Below are 23,197 nucleotides of genomic sequence, written 5' to 3'. Positions count from 1 at the left end.
ATTTTTTTCTTTAATATTTAAAATATCTTTTTTTAAAACTCGATATATAAGGTGAATCAGTTTAATTATAATATTTTTATATTACATAATAATATTTTTACTATAAAAAAATATAATATTATTTAAAAAATACAATGAGAAGATTAAAATGAATAATTAGACATCAATCTTATAAATCAACTCAATCAAAGAAACAACTAGAAAAGTCTAAACACATGTAATTTAACAATTAAAGGACAATTCAATAAGATGGAGATTAATATCAATCAAAATTTCAACATCATTAGACTAACGATCACCAAAGAATAATAAGTAAATGAGTTTTTGAGTTTATATATGCTAAACATAAATTTGTAATTATAAATGCAAAAAAAAAAAATCAGATTTTTGCCACCATCTGACACAAAGCCACTAATTTTTGATGCGTGTTTATATCGGGTCGACCAACGCGACAGTTGGCCCGTTGGATTATGATCGGACGGCGCTCAGAGCCGGGCCACTTGTAGAATCCTCGCTCTTTGCCCTGCTGCTCAAACCTAAGCCCTCGAACCTCCTCCTTCTTCTTCGTCGTTCGTCTCCGCTGCGGACGAGAGGAAGGGAGAACACCACGAGAAGCGCTCGATCTCCACCGCTGTTGCTCCTTCGATTCGACAGCATCAGGTATTTTCTCGATCCCTCACCTTTCCCCGTCTAATCGTTGTTTTCTCGAGAACCTCGCAACGTCTTGCGGAGTCTTCTACGACGATTTCTTGAAAGGAGATTTAATTGGAACCTGCTCGCTCTCATTTCCTCGACCGCTCCTTGCTCCCTCCCTCTCGACCACCTTTGCAATTACCAAATCACCGAGGCGAGAGGCGGTGCCTCTGTTTTCGATATCAAGACCTTTTTCGCTTTCTTAATTTCTTTTCCCACGTTCTTTCTTCTTTCGTCTTTTTAGCCCTTAGCAGTCAATTTTAGGTTTTGTCCTGTCTCTTAAACGTTGATCCTTCAAATCATGGGGCTACCATGGAGCGTAAAAAGCCTTTTTTTTCTCGCCCCTTTTCTCAGTTGATTTGCATTTCTCTTTTTCTTCCGTTTTGTTTATATGATCTGCAAGTCAAAAAGATCAAAATTTCTGGAAGCAAACGCCGGTTTGCTCATGCGTGATAAAATTAGGGCAATGTTGTTGAATTCTGTTTTCGTAACCATTTTAAGACAGATTTATTATTATTATTTTCTGTGTCAATGAATGTGTGGCAGATACATTTTGTTTTTAGTTCTTAGTGTCTTGACGAATTTCAAGATTCAAGAACACATTGTATACTAGTGCTCAATTTACAGGGAAGACAGTGGTTAGTTACTTGAATTTGTATTTTGATCATCGTTCAACATGTTATCATAATCAGATTGGGTGATTCAACCTGAGAAAAACAGGAACCAATTTTCTAATCCAACTTTGCTCTAAGAACTTAGGATTGGATTACCCTTGAATCATGATAAACCAGCTAATTTGATTGGTTTCTTTAGCAATGTCTAGAACTGGTTAGTCCATAAAGGTCTAAAGAAAAATTCTCCTTAGTGACCCATCAGTAAATTCACTGGTGTCCTGATGATCTTAGTCTTGTCCATATTTACTGCCAGTTTGGTTTCAGTGACTTTGCTACATAAATTCAACGTTATGATTGCCATGCTTAGGTGTTTGTGATATTTCCAAGAGCTATACTTTGTGCTCTTATGTTGGCATTCACTTTTGTACAAAGATTTAGAAGCACACATCTTTAACAAAAGAAGTTAAATGCATAATTAACATTAGAATAACTAATTTAGGTTTTTTTAGTTACATATTTCATTGCAGGAAGAGGAAAGAAAATGTACTGAGTAGAAGAGTATGCTGCTAATTATCAAATTGCAGTATAATTACATTTATAATGGCACTATCTGAGAATATAAATAAGTGGTATGGGTTTTGGTAAATCGAGGATTAATGCCTTCTGTGCTAGATTTTGCTAATGATGTGTTGTCATGGTACCAGATATGCTGGACTAAGTCATTTTTAACTGAGATTGTCCGGGATCATTCATTTAAAATTGGTGTGTGTGAATCATGGTTATACTTCTCTATGTTGTGTTGGTACTTCTTTGGACAATAGGTTCTGCAGTGTAGCCAATTTTTTAATACTTGAACTAGTTGAATTCAGTAGATATATACAGGTCCAATTAACAATGAGTAGACAGAGTTTATCAATTTTTTTGCTTTTCAAGGAAAACCAGGGACCAAGAATGTTAAAGCAAATAAGCATCCCTTTGTACACTTCAATTTCCAACATATAATTTTATTTACTGAGAAAAGTTCTTTTGGTTTTTATGGAGTAAAGATGAAGAAATGACAAAGAAGGGGGCTGCTGTTCAAGCGACTAAAAATTTAGCTCTCTTTAACATGAAGCTGAACCGGAGAATAACATAAATCTTAACATGAATCTGTCTGTCATAAATCAGCTACAATTTGCTCGAAGACAAGTCAACAAGTTAAGCTTCTTGGACCACTGAATATGGACCCTTTATTATCCATCTCATTAGAGATGATATCTCCTGCAGATGGGTGAGGAAGTGAACTTGATTGCTTTCTGTTCATATGTTCATTTTGCATCGGGGGATCTTGTTTGATTAATGTTTCTACGGACTAACCTTTAGGATGACATCTGTAGCATCTGAATGATGACTCAAAGTGGTTTGATTGTCTATTGAGTCTTTCATTGGCCTTTTGATTTCTGAAACTTCGTTGGCTCTACTTTACTTTTAGTGGCTGATCTTTGATTGGTGTATATTCAAATTGACATCATGAAATTTTAGCAGATACATGTCATACATAAGTCAATTTAATGTGATATTTAAGTTATTCTAAATTTGTTTCTTATGGTAATAATCGATGATATACTTTCTGGTTCTTTTTGTCTATTGTGTGATGTAGTGTGTTTATTTAAGAGGGAAAACTTTGGTGCCACGGTATGGTTACTCCTTTGCAACTGAGTTGACAAATGTTTGAGACATGGAAGCAACTTTTCCTTGCAAGGGTTTAGTTGCATACAGTCCCAAACCCCAGATTGCGAGAGCCTTGCACACTGGCTGCCCTTTTAAGTGTGTTGATATGAGAAATTAGCAATTTTGTTATGCAGTATAGTTGTTTTAGTAGGATTTTTTGCTGTTTTTTTTAATCTTTTCTATTTGATCCAACTTGGAAATTCATCGTCACTGTTCATTTTGGTTTACAGCTGTTATTTCGTTGTCTATTTCCACCCAAATTACTGTGGAGAATGGCCAGCAATCCACAGTCCTCTGGGACACAGGTAGCATGTCACCCTAAAATGCTCTCTCCATTTCCTCTTTCACCTGCCTGGTACTTGTTGTGTGATTTACCATCAGTTTGAGTTATTTTTTTTTCATTTTGTTATTGTTTGCGTGCCGTGAAAATTAATATTTTTATTCCATTCCAAAGCCTTTTAGGCCTGCAGTAGTGGGGCCTGCTGGCCCACCTCAAAATTTTGTTCCCCCTATGCCTATGCAGGTAACCTTGCTTCTTGCTTGCGTTTGGTTTTCTTGCTTTATTTGAATTCCTTTATTATTTCTTAAAATCATGTAATTATGGATATTTCAGTTTCGAACATTGGTTCCACCAACGCATCAGTTTGTCCCAGCAGCCTGTCAGCCATTCCGGCCTGTTGCACAAGGAATGCCTGGACCAAATGTTGCCATGCCTACTGGTCAAACACAAATGCCCCATTTTCCTCAATCACAGCATTTGCCTCCAATATCAGGTCAACCAGGTCAAGTGCTGCCATCATCACAAGCAATTCCATTGCCGTATGTTCAAGCAAGTAGACCTATTATATCTGGGTCATTGCCACCTCAACAGAATGCTCAGGTGACAAGCAATGTGCCTAATTTTCCCAGTTTAGGAATGCCTCTTTCTTCATCTTATACGGTAATTTCTTCAAGCTATGAACAAAAGTTTTTATCTTCAATTTTGGTTTGGTTTCTGTTGTCCGTTGTTTGATATTCTGATATTGGACTATTGCAGTTCATGACATCTTATGGTCAGGCACCAAATAGTATAAATGCTCCATCCCAGTTTCAACCAGCATCAATGATGCAGACTCCTGCCCCTTTAGTGGCACAACCCTGGTCTATGCCTGGAACTCAAAGCATGCCTCTTGTTACCCCTTTGATCCAAACTGCACAGCTACCTGCAGCTGCTGCTGTGATGGCTCCAGTGAGAATCTCCCCCACTTTTTGCTCCCCACTCTTCATCTTCTCTGTAGGAAAAAATTACATTTTTAGTCCAATAAATGTTAATTGTGTAGCTCTCTGCCTTAGCCTCCTTTTTTCTTCTCTAAAAAACGTAGGCACAAACTGTCCAGCCTAGCTCTACTGAACAGATGTCTTCTGATTGGCAAGAACACACATCTGCAGATGGTAAAAGGTCTGTGCTGGATAATTATGCTACTTGCTTGCTGTCTTCTCTTGGTCGAGAAACTTTTTGCTGTATATTTACTGCTGTTAAATTAAAATTGTTTAATTCAACACTGGAGAACTATGCTTGTAGTGTTTACTTCATTACTTATTAATTAATCCATGTGATTCTTACTTCGTTTGTATGGTCTTGATACATTATTCATTTTTTGGTTCTAATTCTTATGATGGTTCTTCAGGTATTATTATAATAAGAAGACCAGGCAATCTGTCTGGGAGAAGCCACTTGAGTTAATGACACCTACTGAGGTGAGTCATTTTTGTAAACAAGTATTTCCATATTACTTGCAATAAAACCTTGAGTTGATCATGCCAGTGACTGAATCTCATTATTGTACCTTTCATAAATCGTGACTGTTGTAGCTACTGTGTCGATAAAAGGAATTTTTATTTGTATCATCTGTTTCTTTGCATGTTCTACTGGTTTGTAGATGTCTTTTGGCACGTCTGGAGCAAAAACAAACTGCTCTATATGGTCATTATAAAGGCGAGGTTTCACTTTACTCAAGGCAGGCAATTTTGCTATTTATTTTTATTTCATTAAGGGGCTTCTTTTCCTTGTAATGCTTGTGGTAGGTCTAATATCTAGTACACAAGAACTAGCAAGGCCTGATGCATTTCCTTGGCCACTCTTGATATGTTGACATGAGATTTTGGCTGTTCTCTTTTATTTTTAGCTAGTGCAGAATCTGATAGTTTGGGGCTAAATAGTTCATCTTGATACAATCTTGACTATTGATCTGAGGACTGCATTAGATGCTTCTTGTGCTGTAGAAGTTGGGCAGAGTTTTGCACTTACATTATGGTCTCTGATATGTTAGTACATGCTTCTGCTTATGTGCTGAGATGATGCAACTTTTGGACAGATCAAATTATCAAATCATCGTTAGGGTTCTTTGAGGTCATTTGTCTATATGCGTACTAAATGTCTGTTTGTTATTTTAAATCATATATTGTATATAATATTCAAGCCAGTATGTTTTACTTATTTCACAATTCAGTGTATAATATTTATTACTACCAACTGGGGATCATTTGGTGGGTGGTATTTCCTGAGCAAGATGCCAACAACTGTCACTGTGATAATTGCTAGTTTTTTTCAGAATTTTATACTACAAATTCTGATAGTTGATCTGTTTTTAATTAGTCCTCTTCTCAATGGTATGTTGAAACTTCTGTATTGAATCTTGATAGTACCAAAATATACTTGCTATGATGCACGAGTTTTTAAGTTAATGTAAACAATGTTCAACCTAACTGCCAAGTTCTCTCTGATCAGCTGCAAACTTTGAACGTTTGCTTACTGTTAAAATTCTCTTTTGTTGAGTTGGATTTTTGAAATTACAGTATATCAAACACAAGATGCTGAAATATCTTCTTTCCCGTGGTATATGACTATATGTGAACTAATTATCTTCCGTTTTACTGTGTGAAGGACAACACCTTATTTTCTTCCTATTTCATCAAGAGAGAATTAATTTCCTTCCATCAGATCATAACTTCATGCATGCCTTGGTGTATTTGATCATTGAAAATCTAGTATGCTAATGCTGATTTATATGACTTAATTAGTTTTAAGTTTGTTCACAGGTACATGATTTAATTTCTCACTCAGGAGGTATGGTTTATTGGGGGAATGTTTTTCTTGCAATGTGCTTCTTAGACTATCTGTCATCCCACATTTGTGGAAATTGTAGAATGTACTGTAACCAACTAGAATCTTTTCGGTGAGTTTACATGAGAATCATTCACTGATGCTATCTTTAGTAGTGCTGTTGGACATTCTATCATAATCATACTGTTTGTCTTTATTTCTTGAGATCACAATGTCTGATGTCTAACAGTAGTAAATCATTATATGACTTTTCACTGAAATGTTTTTTATAATTCTTGTACTCTTTGGTAAAATGTTTCGTTGTTACTCAGATGTGTGGTTATGCAATTACTGTCTAGGTGTGCTCTGTGTTTCCTGGCTGCGTTGTCCAGGAAGTTTTTTTTTTTTTTTTCTATTGGAGATTTTATTATGCTCATTATACAATATTTTTTCAGAAGTTGTAATTAGTAGTTCTCAACTCGCCAGCAACTTATGTTTACATACCTCCCTAGACGCCGTTGGTTAATGAGAAGATTCATGTGCTTGTCTGTTTGGTTTGTTGACAATATTTAACTCAAAGCTCTTGTTTAATATCTTTTGTCAGAATCATTTCGTGGTTAATATTTGGAATGTTTATTTTGATGTCCGATCAATTGGTAGCTTAGTTTGAGTTTTCTTTTTTATCTATCATGATTTGTCTTATTTCTGTTAGCAGTTAATATTTACAAGGTTTGTTCTGAAATCTGATTAGTTATTTCCTTATTTTGATTGGAACCTTATTCTTTTCTATTGTGAGCTCTTATTTCTGTTTATGATCATGAAGCTGGCCTTGTCCCATTAATTACTTAACTTGTGAAGTTGTACAAAACTTTGTAGGTTCAACTATCATATTCTTCTTTGCTCTTCTGGTAGCTATTGGCTAGGAAAAAGATTTTCAGGCATACACATGTATCTGCGAAAGGTTCTTTGAGGCAGATAATCTAATTGGCATCCATCAATTTTATGTATACTTGGCATACATGTGATTGGACCTCCCTAGATCCTGCATTAGCAGGTGGAAGCCCTTTTTTATGCCATACATGTGACTCAACATGTGCATGCAAGGCTTGGTGCCAATACATGCTTATGGGTACATGATTGGAGATCTTGATATTTTATGCTTGGGTGTGTACCATGTTGAAACTAGCATGATATGCTTATGCATCATGCCTATGGAGCCATATCTTTCCACATTGATATTTAACAATGCTGACTCAGCTAGGACATCAGGACACGAGGACCATCTTGACAAACAGACATGGACTCCAACATCTTGATGCATGTGATACATGGGGCTGCATATTTCTGCTAGCTTCATCAAATTTTGGTCATTTTTTAATCACAGCATTGAGTTCATAGATGCATTTTACAATTCAGTACATATTTGCAGACTTCCATATTATTATGACACTTTGTGCCAGCTGGGCATATAGCACATCTATCAATGTTCTTATATACTCTGGAGCAGCCTTGAAATTCTTGAATGATAATTTGGTTCAAGCTTTGCTTGCTCCAGAAAACCATTTTAAGGAGCTAAATGAAGGTGCTTGCTTCGAGATGCATATGGACTAACTGTTGCCATGTGATATAGTCTCTTTATAAAACTGTTGATAATGATACTAAGCAATACCATTCGCCGAATATCAGATTCAAACTTGTGAAAGTCACATACCAACTCCATGATGTATTAATTTCCATTGCAAGTACAACAGAGAGTTCCTGACTTTCTGAATATTACACTTATTTGTCTGTCTGCTCTAGTTCTAACTATAGGTTGGAAGTTCACACCAAGTTAGCATTCTGAATAAAGATTGCCGATGTGCCATGCTGTAGCGTGTTGTAACATGCACGACACATCGGCTCACTTTGACAGGCACTTCCTATCATCGGGCCTTTTCTCATGCATGGGTACAGTGCGTGCCATGAGCATGTACCAGCTTGGTCATGCATCTTCTTGTAGAAAGCAACAACCCTCATTTTATCTCTGTGGCAAACACTTTGTACTTAGCATTAGAATGTGAAAATTTTCACATAAATCAGGCATAAGTTCAATAACCTTAAATTTCATAGCAAAGGACTTTCATAAGCAAGCTAGAAAACATGTTATGTCTTGATAAATTATTTAAACTCTAACCACTGGCATAAGCATACTAAATCAGGGACTTTGTCTTTCAAGTTGAGTTCAGGGATTTTGCTTTATATCTTCGTTTCTAGTTGTGCCCATGCTTTTTAGTTTCTTATTTTTGTCCAGTTTCTCATGATTATGCTATTCTTCTTTTACATTCCAGACTAATCTCAACTTGAGATTTTCTTGCAAGTGGTCATGTTTGGTCTATCAGCCACTTGTTTGGACCATGTTCCAGGGATATGTTATCCATGCTTTAAAGCCTTCTTTGTTGTAGTTTTCGATGTTGCTCTTTTTTTTTTTTTTGAACTTTTACAATTATTACTGGCATGCCATTTTTTCTTTTCTTAGTTTTGATCTTGGTGTTTATTTCTACACTGGCACATCTATCAATGGTTTTTGAACTTAAAAACTGGTTTCCCCTTTGCAGTAATTTCAATGTTTGCTTGAAAAGATCTATTGTCACTTTGGAATTTGTATTTCTTTTGTATATGTTGTTTTTTATTTTGTGTTATATATCAAATATTGCCCTATCTTCATTGCATCTCTTAATTTCCCTCCATTTTGTATTGCACAAATCTTTGAGTTCATCAGATACAACATAAGAAAATGAATTGTTTCTTCATTCTGTGAATAAATTCTCTTCCTTCTGTCTTTATTTTATCCTATTCTGCTTGATCTGTATGTTAAGTTTTGTATATTTCTTTAGATGGTTTGTCATCTGATCATGCAGTATTCATAGAGACCCAAGACATTTTATTCCTTTAATTTTCTGCATGATTATGACATATCTTATACTAATGCCCTTCATACAAAATTGTTCAGGTTATAAATGCACACATTTTTTCTGACTGGTTATAGTTTATGTGAATGCATGCATATTTCTTCTTTTGACTGGTCTTTTTTGCTTGGTCTTTTGCATATTCGAAGTTTTGCACTAATCATTTGAAGTTTTTTTAACATTTTCATCTATGGCAGAGGGCAGATGCATCAACTGACTGGAAGGAATTCACTGCTGCAGATGGTCGAAAGTATGTCACTGTGTCATTCTTTTAGTTTATGATGATATTCTGCTTATGCTGTTATTTTCTTGAGCAGCACTATATATTGCCATGATGAACTGTGATATATTTTGATCTTTATATGTTTCAGATACTACTATAACAAAGTCACAAAGCAATCCAAATGGACAATGCCTGACGAGCTCAAGGTTTGATCTTGCTTTTGTTGTTTCTAACATTCTCTTTCCATCCTGCGTCAGTTTGGCCCTCAGAATTCTGTTTGTGCTGATTTTAGCTAGCTCGAGAACAAGCAGAGAAGGCTGCAACTCAGCCAGCACCAAAAGAAACAGGGACCACTGTTGTATCAGTTGCTTCAAGTGTTCCTTCTGTTGAGACACCTTCTGCAAGTGCTTTGGCTCTTAATGGACCAGCAGCAGTATCTAACGCCATGCAGTTGCCAGTTGATTCTGGTACCCAACCCCTGGCGACCTCTGTGGCACCATCATCCATTGCTGTTGTAACATCTGCTGGCATCAATTCTAGTTCTTCTGTAGGAACAGAAAACACAGTTGGTGTGTCAAATCATCATGCACCTTTAACTCCAGTAATCACTCCTGCTTCTGCGAGCAGTGAATTTCCTTCTCTTTCTGTGGATGCTCCAACCGCTGCAATCAAGTATGGATCTGGGTTGCTTTGGTGTTTTTATTGCCTTTCTTAAGTGTTGTAGCGAAATCTTGACTTCTAAACTGACTCTTTTCAGCAGTAATCAAGACAGTTCATCCCTTACAAATTCTGCAAGTGTGCCTGATGAAATTTCTGCTCAGGATGTTGAGGTATGTCAAGTTAGTAGCTTTACTAAACTTATCGCAGATAGTGTTCATTTCTTATTGTAGTAATAACATGCACTTATGTGGATTTGTATGCTAAATTTGGAGCAATAATTTAAAAAGCGCCAGGCGTCAAGGTTCAAAAACGCCTGAGGCGTTAGGCACTCACCCGAGTGACGCGAGAGGCTCTAAAATATTAAAATAAAGATATATTTTAATATTTAAAATATTAAAAATAATTAAAATATAAAAAAATATTTTAATATTTTAAAAAAATTCTCTACTATTAGTAGTAGTAGAGAAGAGTAAGTGTGAGAAGGAGACTGAGGTGGGATGCTGAGTCACGGTAAGAACTGGGATGCGAACAGGAGGTTGCTGTATGAGAGCAGTGACAGCAGGTGGTAGCGAAAAGCAGCGACAACAGAGATCAACGATAGTGGGCGATAGCGGAGAGCAGCAGCAGTAGCAGCGGGCAGCAACGACAGCGGAGAGAGGCAGCAGCGGCGGAGAGGAAATGTCGACGGCGGAATCACGAGTAGGGTTGGGGGAAGTCGCGAGGGGGAGGCTGACGCAGATGCGACTGAACCAAACCTAAAAAGCTGGTTCGGTTGCTTGGTTTAAATCGGGCGCTCGCTCGAAGCGCTCGCGCCTGGGCTCGGGCAAGCACCCAGGCGGTGCCTCTTTGAAGCGTGTTGCCTGGACATTAAACGAGGCGCTCGGGCCTCGCCTCGCCCGACCGCCTTGGCGAGCGCTCGAACGCATTTTGAAATCACTAATTTAGAGAGCAAAGAAATCATTTGCTATTTCATTTTAATTTCAGAAAGTAGTATTTTAAATGATTGAAGCTTAATTTTTTTCAGAAGATTGTATCTATTTGGGATAACTAGTGATGCTTGATTAGATTAGGCTTTGAACAGTAATAAATTTTTACCATGTCTATCTGTATGTTTCAAGATGTGTTGTTGGACTTCTGTGCTTTGCAAACTTGAAGAAAATATTTGAGGTATTATATGTACGAGTCTTAAGAACTTGGTAAAGCTGTAATTTGGTGTGATCAACTATATGTGATGATTTTGTAGAGGAGAAATGTGTGGTTGATGCTGTCGATATTCATTGTTGAGTCTGTTTTTCTTTGTCATTGCTTTATACATAAATCTATCCACTGAAAATTGTCTTAATAGTAGCAGATCTCATTTTATATTCCAGTTCTAGATAGCATATTGCATAAACATGATTATTGCTTATGTTCTGTAAGGACAGTGATATAAAAGCCTTGCCCGGCTTGTTACTTATGATGTTTACTATTGCACTTGATATTTCAAATTAGATACAGGGTTTGGAAAAAAAAACAAGATGCTTATGTTAGGTTGGTGTTAGAACTTTTATGTCCTTTTGGCCAATTGCCACTTTAGGTTTCTGCTGGATGGTATGCCTCTTGTTTGCTCTGTAATAGGGTTTATGTTGGTATTTAGTAGGGATTGGTTGTGTGCTGACATGTTACTGGTACCTAATTTAATTGGTGGCACAGAAGCTGTCGGAATGTTTGGTGCACTTTTTGAGCTTGCAACAGATGGTCAATAACATGGCCTACTTGTTGTATAAAATAGCCGGTCTTGGCACTGCATGGTTTGACAGACTTTGGCATGAGATTTTTTATGTCAGCTAAAACCTAAAGCTTTGAATAACATACCTCATACTAGCAGAAATAAAAACTTTTGATAGGCTACTTATCTGCTTAAGCAATATAAGCTGCCCATACTCTGAAATGCTCGATTTGATTGCCCTGTTTGTTGTGTGATTGTTGGATATCCTTTGCTCTTGCCCAATGTTAACTGTGGGTCTTCACTTGGTGGTTGTGCTCTTAACTCTCTTTTTTGGGTTTTTGCTTACTTACATGATTATGCTTGCATCAACCAGTATGAACTTGATGCTTAAAGATGAAAATATGGAATATAAACCAAGTAATGAACTGATAAAAATTACCTCGAGTTAATTTGAGAAATCACTTTTCATTTTTGACATAAAATGTGAAGGCAAGAAGATAAAAACAAAGATTTGCCACTCATCAAAAAGTGGAACACATTTTATGCTTAAGTGTGAGGGCAGAGGAGGATGAAGAGTGCAGGAGAGATGAACATGGAGGAAGAGTAACTCTGTATTTGATTGCCTATTTATAATTAGTAAAATGAGGATAATTTTGTCATTATACTTGAAAGGAAATATATAAATGATCAAAAGAGGCAATTTGGGAAAGTGCTCTGTTGGTTAATAGATGTTTACCACAGGATGTAGGATGTAATTATTACAAAGGTTGGGTCTCAATCATACTATTGAAGTGAACTTTTGTTAGTTTGTCTTGCTTTTTGTACATATTCATTCATGGTACTTTATTACTTTGAAGCTAGTCATGATCTTTATCTATTGGATGATCCTAATTCCTAATCTTCCCTAGTTAATTCCAAATCTGTAGTTTGATGGCTCTTTGGCTTCCTTAAAGTTACTTTGCTTATGCCTTTTTCATCTAAGCATTTTTCTTTAATTGGATAAACTGGTATATCTCTTCATTAATGCTCCAGGAAGCTAAAAGGACCATTCCGGTTGTTGAGAAAACTAATTTCACTCAATTAGAAGATAAAATGGTTGATGAAGGACAGTTCGTTTATGCTAACAAGCTGGTAATATAATATGTTTCACATGTTAGTTGACATCTTCTTTTATGTGTGTAAGCTTGTAACTAATACTTCTCTTTAGGAGGCAAAAAATGCTTTCAGGGCTTTACTGGAATCTGCTAATGTGGAGTCTGATTGGACTTGGGAACAGGTGTGCAATTTCATCTCCTTTTTATTTGGAATGGCATAGGCATTAGCCAATTAGCCTGATTATTTGCACGTGGTTAATGTTTTTTTTCTACAGTAGTATATATGTATGATTTCTTATTGAAACTTCCTAGGCAATGAGGGTTATCATCAATGATAAAAGATATGGTGCTTTGAAAACACTTGGAGAAAGGAAACAAGCATTTAATGAGGTCAGCTTATGAGTTAACTTCAGATATAAAATTCACATTATAATCACGTTTCTAAATGCTATGACAATTGGGCCATTTAGTTCCCAAGTACCTATTGAAATCACCTATGTTATTGATTTGATTGTTCATCAAATTTTTTACTCTTATTACAGTACCTGGGCCAAAGGAAAAAACAGGAGGCTGAGGAGAGGCGCATCAAGCAGAAGAAAGCAAAAGAAGACTTCACTAGAATGCTAGAAGTAAGTTCAATTCTTCTAAGATAAGGTTGGTAATCCACTTGCTTATGATATGATTTCTATTGGTCTTGTGCAGGAATGCAAGGAACTTTCATCGATGACTAGATGGAGGTTTGCTCTTGACTGTTCATGTTGTATTAGTGGAATTAAATAGTTCTTAGGTTAAAGGGTTTTTGTATTAGGACTCTTGTTTTCTTGCTCTTGTAAAATTTCTGTTATGTTTTTGAGTATTTTTTTGTTAATTAAACACAATTTCAATTCTATCTATGCAGTAAAGTGATAACCATGTTTGAAGATGATGAACGATTTACTGCAGTCGAGCGGTCAAGAGAGCGTGAGGATCTTTTCGAGGGCTATATAGCGGAGCTCCAGAAGAAGGTTGGAATTCTAAAGACTGTGTATTCTTATGTTTACCAACTAGTGATTTTTTTAAGAGATCTATTTAAGTCTCTTCTTACTCTATGTTGAGTAAATCTGCCATGTCAAGCCTATTTTTGGATCCTTCATGCTTTTATTCTGCTCGAGCTGCTGATTTTTTTCTTACCTTATAAGGAAGTTTAATGTTGGTTTACAAATATAATCATCAAAATCGATCAGGTATCAGTTTCACCATGGTGGAGACCAATATAACCAATGTGTTTGCATTTAGTTCAAGTACTTGGAGTCCTATCTTTGACAACTTAATAGCTCCTGGTCCCATTCTGCATCATTGTATCTCATATAGAACAATATAACTAATGTGATTGCATTTAGTCCAATTAATATGGAGCAAGGTTGTTCAACTCGGCCTGGACCTTAGGGTCGAGCAATCTTATGGCCCAGATCAAGATTGATGAGTTGAGCCAAATGCTATAATATAAAAAAAAGGTGGAATCAGCCTGACTTGTGAGTCGACTCGATGTTCGAGTCGATGGAGTTTACCGAGTCAATTCAGTTGGCTGTATATAAAAGAAAAAAGAAGAAGAAAAAACTCACCTCAAAGACGAAGCAATGTGTAACGGGCCCTAATCACCCTAATAATTGCTGTTGCTCATGATGAGAGGGTGCTGCCAACCTCGCCGGTGGCCGTTCAATGTTGCTGGTCTCCACTTCTCTCCTGCAACCCGCAGGAGGTATGAGGTGATGAGCCCTAACCGTTGCTGCCATGCATGATGAAAGGTTGCTGTGACCTGCCAAGCTTGCTGGCTGTTCAACATTCGCTGATCGCCGTAGGTACTGTTTCTCCTCCTCTCTCCTACCTCTCTTCCCATCTCCTCTCCTTTCCTCTCCTTTCTTCTACTCTCTTTTTTTCCCATCTCTTCTCTCCTCCCCTCTCCGACCCTCTCTTCTTGTCTTCTTTTCTTTCTTCTCCTCCCATCTTCTTCCATCTCTTCTGCTCTTCTCCCCTCTCCTTATCTCTCTTCCTGTCTCCTATATTTTCTTTTTCTCCTTCTCCCCCTATCCTCCCATCTCCTCTCTTTTCTCTCCTTTTCCTTCCTGCTTTTCTTTTACTTGTAAATTCAAATCTTGGGTTTACATTGTACAACATAGATTGAGTACATACTGTTTTTGCTCCAGTATACTGATATCTTGTCTATTTGACACCTCCTGCATATTCACTCACTTGATCAGGAAGACAGTAGGATAGTAGGTGTTTTTTTATTTACTTTACTAGACAGTTTAGGACAGTAGGACTGTTAGGACAGTAGGACTATTAAACTGGTGTAGGACAGTAGTTTTTTTACTTTGTAACAAGAAAATTATATATAATTTTTTAAATGTATTTATCTTAAATTATTTATTCTTATTTGTTTTTATAATTTGTAGGATCTTATGATCCTACAATCCATTTCTATGATCCGAGTTTGCAACCCCTTAAGGATCCTAGGTTGTAGGTAGGAAAGTGAGGTTGACAGCCTTGGTTTGCTGGCAATCTTTGATACCTTATAGTGCCTAGTTGCGATCTCCATACTTTTGGTGTTGATTCTATGGTTGATATTGGTGACTGTTTATTGCAGGTTACAAGGTGCAAGCACTTTTCTGTCAAATGGAAGTTGCATTTTTCTTTTTATCTTCAATTTGTTGCTAAGAACCACTTGTTTGTGTTCCACAATCCAAAAAGCTCATTGTACACATATGAACAATAAAATATTTTTATAATAGTGCAACTAGATATAAAAAAGAGACAAACCTAGTGCATGAGGAAAATAGTACAACTTTATATACTTATATAAAATCATTGCTATTATTTTTTCTAAACTATAGCTTGAGCGGATCTTGCCGATTGGTCAGGTGTATAGCTCCTTTTTTAATTGAGTTACTGATTTCTATCTCATGCTATCATTTAGATTGTGCACATATGTCATCTCTGTCTCCTATATCTTTCACTAGGGTGTAATGCATTGTGGAAATTGTATTCCTTTACATAATGCTTTGTCAGCTGAGAATCAATGGTTTTGCTGATATCACACATCTTTTCTTCTCTTGTTGCTTTGATTGAAGTATGCCAGCAATGTTATTGAAGATAGACTTTTTTTTATAAGTGATTCTACTTGATTGTGATTGTTAGTCATTTGTTTATAGGTCATCTTTTCACTTAAAAAAGGATTTTTTTTCTTTCCATTAAGCTGCTGGCTTTTTTATTGATTGAAACCCTGTTTTTGTTAGGCATGTTGATGCCTTGTGTTTTAACTGATAATCTTATTCCCTCTGGGCATGACAATTTATTAGATACAGAGTTGATTACATTTGTGGTTGTTATGGTAAAAAATGTTACTGTTACAGCATGCTGTAATTGATTTGCATGTGCTGTGGTGTGGCTGCTTCTGGTCACGGTGCATCCCATTAATACATGGCCACAGGTTTGAGTCAACACTTTGGCCAGTGCCGGTATCCTCGTACTGACACATGCTACACTACAACGGTATGTTTCAAGATTTTTTGTCCTATTTTCTTGGTTTATAAAATCAAATTAAATAAGAAAAAGTAAATCTAATCTATAAATCTATAGGAAATCTAAACTACAAGGATAAGCATGAATAAGCATGCTATAATTAGCCCTAAGTTATGCCTGGGTCTAAATGGAAGAAAAAAGATATAAGCCCTAATTACATGAACTTAGCACACAGATTAGGTGTCAGATTACCTTGATTTAAAGACGATTACAATTGGATTTTGAGATTTAACCCTTCTCAATTGCCAATATTCCTTAATTGTTTGCAATTAGAGAAGAGCTAAGCCTTTTACCCATGAAATAAAGAGATTTGGTTAGGAATGTGTTTGAGAAAGAGAATAATCGATAGTGAGAGCGGAGAAACGAGTGAGGGGGTGTTTAAACCTTGCAATACCGTACCATACCGCTCGGTATGGGCGGTACGTACCGGGCTGATAGAGGACTGGTATGGGCGGTACATCGATACACCTTAGCGTACCATATGTCGGTATGTTTGGTACAACTCGGTACTTATCGTATTGACAACTAATTGGTACACCGGTATGGTACGGTATTCAGAACCTTGGTTTAAACACAGCCCAATCAGCCCTCAATGGTTGGATTGGGTGATGTGGCCCAAATCTGAATGGTCGGATTGCCTGGTACACATCAGATTTTGACCGGTACACCTGTACCGGACCTGAACTGGCTGAAATCACCTTGTCCGAGTCTCTGCAGCTGGTCAGATTGTTGTGTACCACCCTTACCGTACTGTGCCTTTCGAAACTGCAACCATGGTCTCAATAAGATAGGGTTATCCTAAATTTGTAACTGTTTTCTTGTAGTACTAGGTCTTGTCTTTAGTAGATCAGAATATTGATCTCATGACTCTTTTGATGGCCATGTTTTTTCTTTGTCATTCTTACTAGCTCAATGTTTCAAATTTGAACAACTTATGTAAAAGTAACAGGACATAGAATTAATTGCTTTGGTGTCATATCGATCTTGGTGCAGGAGAGAGCAAAGGCTGCTGAGGCGCATAAAAGAAACATTATGGAATATAGAGCTTTTCTTGAATCTTGTGACTTCGTCAAGGTATTACTCTAATTTTCTCATTCATATTGGAAAAAATAATATTGTAATGATATGTTAATTTCTGTTTTCCTTCTTTATTGGTTTAGGCAAACAGTCAATGGAGAAAAGTCCAAGATCGTCTGGAGAGTGACGAAAGATGTTCTCGACTTGAAAAGATTGTTCGATTGGAGAATTTTCAGGTTAGTTCCAACTTATTCTTTACGATGGGAAGCTCTTTTGCTCACTTTTATGTATTGCAGGAATATGTTCGTGATCTGGAGAGAGAGGAGGAGGAACAGAGGAAGATGCAAAAGGTGCATCAGATTCTTAGTATATTTGTAATTTTTGTGTTCTACATATTTACACTTGGTTTTATGAACATACAGGAACAGTTACGACGTGTAGAGCGCAAAAACCGTGATGAGTTTCGTAAGTTGATGGAAGAACATGTTGCTGCTGGAGTTCTTACAGCTAAAACTCACTGGCGTGATTATTTCACACAGGTACTTGGTGATTGTGTTTTGCCCTCACAATATGAGATTTCATCATTAATATGCCGATCCTCATCATTTGATTTACATTTCATTTGCTCCTTGCAGGTCAAAGATTTGTCTCCTTACTTGGCAATATCATCAAATACATCAGGTGCAACACCCAAAGATCTGTTTGAAGATGTTACTGAGGAACTTGAGAAGCAGGTTTCTTTTTTTTCTCCTCCAGTTAACTTCTTTGTGAGGCTATGCTTTTCTAAATAATGATATATTTGGACTGTCATGATAAAGTTAGTTTTAACTTTGAAGGCACATAAGAAATGTGATGGATGATGGGTATGTTTTATCGTAACAAATCCATGTTCTTGTTTCTTGTTGATGGTAGAGCTTGACAAATTAGTCAGAAAATATTTTACAAAATGAATGATAGTCAAAATATACCATTTGTATCTTTTTTTACTCTGAACCATAGTCTTTTTCAAAAAGTTATGATATGTTAAATAGTCTAGTCTGGGAATGGATAAACAACAGAAAATTTAACTTGTCTGCTTTAGACAAAATAGTTCTGTGGCTGAATTTGGTTTCAGCTACCTAAGTAATATCAGTAATCAGACATTTAAGACGAAGTGGAAACTTATGTTGTAATTGATAATAAGCTTCATGCGACACCGAAAATCTGTTTGCATTTATTATCTTAAATTCTTAATACATGGTTAGAAGGAAAGAATGTTGATAAAAAATATTAATACCACTTTCAGACAGGGTTGTGCCTAATATTTCTGAATTCCATCACTAGTAATCCTTGGTGTAATAACTTCAAAAATGATACTAAATACGCTAATACAGAGAGATCTTATGAGGTCTATACTGTTTCAAAATTGTTTGGAAGGGGAATTAATTGAACTCTCCTCTTGCTTGTAGTGTTATTTGTTTTTCATCGTTTCTGCTGGATCCATATTTCTTTGTCTTTCATGTGGCATTACTGTTCTTAATACCATTATTTGTTTGATCTAATATTCAATTTTCTTTTGGGAAATCTTAAAGAGGATTACTGATCACGGTAATCACTAACAGAAACAATGAACCGAAAGTTAATCTTGCCTTTTAGGTTAGTTTCATTGTTACTACGACTAATTGAATCGATGCACCACTACCTGAACTTGTATCTGCTACTAAAACACTATAAAATAGGGGTTGCCATCCAATGATACAAGGGCATATACCTTTTTACCATGGCATGGCTCCCAAGTCATCAAGCTTCAGCTTATTTATCTTTTGTTTAACTTAAATAGTTTCTACATAAATAGGAAGAATTCAAAATTAATGCTTAATAATCAAGAAATTGCTTCGAAGTAATTTGGATCTTTTCTTATACGTAGTACGTGTGTACCAAATGGAATAATTCGTTTTTTTTCTTTTCAGTCAGTCTGTTGTGTACTTCTGATCTCATTGTTCATGGTGCCCTGTTGCCTTTTCCTTTTATAGCTCTGCTATGGAAGAGGAAATGGGTAGGTGTCAGCTGCAAACCTCTCCTTGTGGGACAGCTGCTGATGTTCATATTAATCTATTATGTGCTGTATCTCGTATTGGGTAGACCTCATTCAATGTTTGTCTCAGTCCAATTTTCGTTTACTGCTAAGGCTAATCAATTATTTTTGTCTTTGCCCTATGTTACATGTCATGGTTAAAATTAAATTACGAATAAAAAATTAACATAGAAAAAAAATTGAAAGTGTGGTTCGATTATGCTAGCAAACTTCTTAGCTCCAGTTAGCAAACTAATCTGTTTGAATCCTTGTTTTATCCTATTAGCCAACCGTTTACTTTAATGTCAGGAATAATGCTGTGATTGATATCCAGTGGAGGACCTTTTTCTGTTGATGCTAATGATCATAGCATTATAATTTATAAAAGAACGTGTATCTTGAGACTATTTTTGTATGTTGTTCTATTTTGCAGTATCATGAGGACAAGGCTCAAATTAAAGATGCAATGAAGATCGGAAAAGTAATCTGTTACTATTTTGTTCCTTCATGCTTTGATTCAAAAGAGGTTCCTGATGATATGAATATCTTCTTCCAGATTACATTGGCTTCATCATGGACATTTGAGGACTTAAAGACTGCTGTTGCAGGTATTGATAGTTTGAGAGGAATATCTGAGATAAACTTGAAGGTAATTTTCTCATCTTCTGCTTTTGTTATTTATTTGTTTTCATGTTTTTTGTGAGTGATAGTCAATCAATCAAGGTGTTTGTTCCTATCAAGCAAGCATTTGATCACCTTAGGAAAGAATAATAGCTGGAACTCTTGAAAAATAAAGTATGTGTTTTTTACTTTTACTAAAAGTTTCTCATCTGGTTTCTATCATTTGTCCCTTCAGAATTGCATTTTTTCGCTTCTGCTTATGTCCCAGATTGATTAACATTGACTATTAGCACTATTCTTTTATTGCCATTCGCCAATTCCTCAGCACCACCAGCTGCTTGCAATGCTGTGCTTACAAGAAAGCACTATTTTACCTCAAACCCCCTTTTTTATGCTTTATCTTCGCGTCAAATTGATGTTAGCCTTGGTGTGTCTTGATCATTTATCTACTTTGGATGCCTTATGTATGGTATAAGACTTGATTTGATGCTTTTCAAAATTTTGTAGCTGGTATTTGATGAGTTACTGGAAAGAGTTCGGGAAAAGGAGGATAAAGATGCTAAAAAGCGCCAACGTCTTGCAGATAATTTCTCTGATCTGTTATACTCGATCAAGGTACTCTCGCACCATGTTCTGAACAGTTTTTTGATTTTTGAGATCTAGTTTATCTTGACTTCCTTGTTTTTTTGAAGGAAATAACTGCATTTTCAAATTGGGAGCAATGCAGATCACTTTTTGAAGACAGTCAGGAATATAGGTATTCAGTGCTGATAAGTCTCTTTATTATTCATGTCAAATATGGTTGAGTTTCTGTTATCATAGCTATTTGGTACCACTTGTTATAAGGTCAATTGGTGACGACAATTTTGGAAGAGAGGTTTTTGACGGGTATGTTGCTCACTTGCAAGAAAAATTGAAAGAGAAAGAACGCAAGAGGGAAGACGAAAAGGTAATAAGTATTTTTTGGGTTCATGATTATTATGTGTTAAACTTTGTCGCTAAACTATACTTGAGACTTCTTTACCTAATGGATGTCACTTTTTGGTTGCAAAAGTACTAGAGGCTTATTTCAGTTGGTAGTTTTTGAGTTCATCCGTGTGGAATGGTAGTTCTTAAATTGTTTTAGTTGCTGTAGGTGGTCGGTTCCTCTCATTCTCCTACCGGTAGACTCGTAGATACTGGATGGCAGTTATTTCATATTGGCAAAACCAATTAAAATTTTGTGATGCACTAATTTAAATGCTTTTTTTTATAGTACTTTCATAGAGGGTGATAACAGAACACAATAGTTATCTTTATGAAGCTGCACTTTAATGCCTGGTTAAATTGATTACTATATATATTTTGTGTGCCTATGGGAATGTGTTGTTGATTTACATGTATATATATTATCAATGGTTCGAAGCAAGTGCTCATCAGGATGTCCTGTTGAAGCAGTTAGCACCTTAATCAAAATGAGCCTTTTATTCATGGATATTGATTTTTTTGTATGAGGTGCTGCTGCAGTAAATTTTTTTTTCATGCAGTTGCTTAGGAATTTAGTGTTTGATATCTCCTTGCTACTATTTCAAGTTTAATGTACTGTTGATGGGAGATTATTAGGGCAAAGATGTCATTAAACTTCATTTATTTTTAATTAGGATTTAGGACTTTCCTCGCAAAGTTTGAAACCGGCAACATATTTTATTTATGATAACTCTAATTGGCCAATAGAAAAAACAAAATAGATTGAGCAACACATCTTACCCAGGTAGGTCTAGTTCCTTCATATCCTTATTCTGTAATTTTGTATCCGCTTTCATCATTGAAGCTCCATTTAATAACTTGTCAATCGTGGATGTTGAAACCAAGGTATGCAATTTCGGTCCGTATCGGCATACCGAGCCTTGCTCGGTATGGTATGTATCAAGGTGCACCGAGTGGTGTGCCTAAAATAGCTAAAAGGTCGGTAACGGTTGAAATTGATCGATACCACCGGTATAGGTTGGTAACGGTCGAAATTGATTGGTACCGTTTGGTACAGGTCATGAACGGTCAAAGTTTCAACCGTTACCACCCGATTCAGCCCCGTATCACCCAATATGGGGTCAAAAATTTGGTACCGCTCGGTGGCAGGTGGTCCATGTGCCGAGAGACTCTCAGACCGGTATGTACCGCCAATACTGGGCGGTACACATTGAAATTAAAAACCATGGTTGAAATAATGGTTAGTGGTCAGGGTTTAAGATGTTTATGCTTTAAAAATTGGTGATTTATTTTTCTAAAAAAATGAATCATCAATTTTGCTATTTTCAATTGTCATACTTCAATTGTACTTGCAAGTGCTATGCTTATTTCAATTGACATCAGAAATAAGGGTTTGCTCACATCTAAATATTGCGTTTCAGGCAAAAAAAGAGAAGGAAAGAGAAGAGAAAGAAAAAAGGAAGGAGAAAGAGAGAAAGGAAAAAGAGAGAGAACGTGAAAAAGAAAAAGGAAAGGATCGGGCTAGAAAGGATGAAATAGAGAGTGATATCATTGATGTGATGGATAGCCATAGTTCGAAGGATAAGAAACGGGACAAAGACAAAGAAAGGAAACACCGTAAACATCATCACACCAAAGCAGATGATATAAGCTCTGACAAGGATCAGAAAGAGGAGTCTAAGAAGTCCAGGAGACATAGTAGTGACCGAAAGAAATCTCGAAAGGTACCAGAAAAGTATAATTTATTTTTTTATTTATCTTTTTTCATTTATTCTGAAAATTTTTGCTGCAAAAGTAAAATTAATAAGACCAGTGGAAATCCAAACCTGGTGATTTTGCAGCATGCTTATGCTTCTGATTCTGATACTGAAAATCGGCACAAGAGGCATAAGAAAGATAGAGATGGATCTCGGAGTAATGATGGTTATGAAGAACTTGAAGATGGAGAACTTGGCGAAGATGGGGAAATCCGTTAGTTCCTTTTAATTTTCTGCTCTTTTAGTGATTTGTCATGGTCTTATCCTTTCTCTTACTGGGAATTTTTAGGTTGTAGCTTTTTTAACTTTTTGTTGATAGATGTTATCAACAGCTAAATTTTGCTAATACATTGCTGCTGTTAAGTGTCTAATGTTGTATGAAAGCTATTTCTGTAGTTTCATTGTTCTATCCTGTTAAAAAGTGTCTCCTTTTGCCAAAACTGAAATGATTTCCAGAAATTGCTGAAAGCATAGTGATGCCTTTGTATTGACTTCA

At 36.3% G+C, this 23,197-nt stretch overlaps 1 protein-coding gene across 6 annotated transcripts; it reads left to right on the top strand.

Moving 5' to 3' along the window:
• The first annotated feature begins 506 nt into the window (after positions 1-506).
• LOC135617368 (pre-mRNA-processing protein 40A-like) lies at positions 507-23,197 on the top strand. Of its 6 annotated transcripts, none has more exons than XM_065117461.1 (30): positions 3,010-3,081; positions 3,248-3,322; positions 3,472-3,540; positions 3,631-3,957; positions 4,054-4,245; positions 4,379-4,455; positions 4,685-4,754; positions 9,242-9,294; positions 9,416-9,473; positions 9,560-9,734; positions 9,819-9,939; positions 10,028-10,097; positions 12,668-12,766; positions 12,843-12,911; positions 13,042-13,119; positions 13,272-13,358; positions 13,432-13,466; positions 13,628-13,733; positions 17,281-17,361; positions 17,448-17,540; positions 17,601-17,654; positions 17,727-17,843; positions 17,940-18,038; positions 19,791-19,838; positions 19,914-20,006; positions 20,486-20,593; positions 20,671-20,735; positions 20,825-20,927; positions 22,366-22,668; positions 22,786-23,197. In XM_065117461.1, the coding sequence occupies exons 1-30, from the start codon at positions 3,025-3,027 to the stop codon at positions 22,918-22,920; spliced, it is 3,117 nt and encodes a 1,038-aa protein (XP_064973533.1). In that variant the 5' UTR covers positions 3,010-3,024; the 3' UTR covers positions 22,921-23,197. The 6 variants fall into 6 exon arrangements, with proteins under 6 accessions (XP_064973535.1, XP_064973534.1, XP_064973533.1 ...); XM_065117460.1 differs by having other exon boundaries at positions 10,025-10,097; XM_065117463.1 differs by lacking the exon at positions 3,010-3,081 and adding an exon at positions 507-660 and having other exon boundaries at positions 9,560-9,939.

This window comes from Musa acuminata, chromosome BXJ2-7 (genome assembly GCF_036884655.1).
Source record: "Musa acuminata AAA Group cultivar baxijiao chromosome BXJ2-7, Cavendish_Baxijiao_AAA, whole genome shotgun sequence".
Classification (NCBI taxonomy): Eukaryota; Viridiplantae; Streptophyta; class Magnoliopsida; order Zingiberales; family Musaceae; genus Musa; species Musa acuminata.
Note: the sequence above shows the minus strand (reverse complement) of the source record. Positions and strands in the feature narration are given on the sequence as shown.

Coding starts and splice junctions, on each gene's coding strand:
- LOC135617368 (XM_065117458.1), top strand. CDS start 3,025: ATGGAAGCAACTTTTCCTTGCAAGGGTTTAGTTGCATACAGTCCCAAA. Junction 9,940..10,024: donor GCTCCAACCGCTGCAATCAA/GTATGGATCTGG, acceptor GACTCTTTTCAG/CAGTAATCAAGACAGTTCAT. Junction 19,839..19,913: donor ATGCAATGAAGATCGGAAAA/GTAATCTGTTAC, acceptor ATCTTCTTCCAG/ATTACATTGGCTTCATCATG.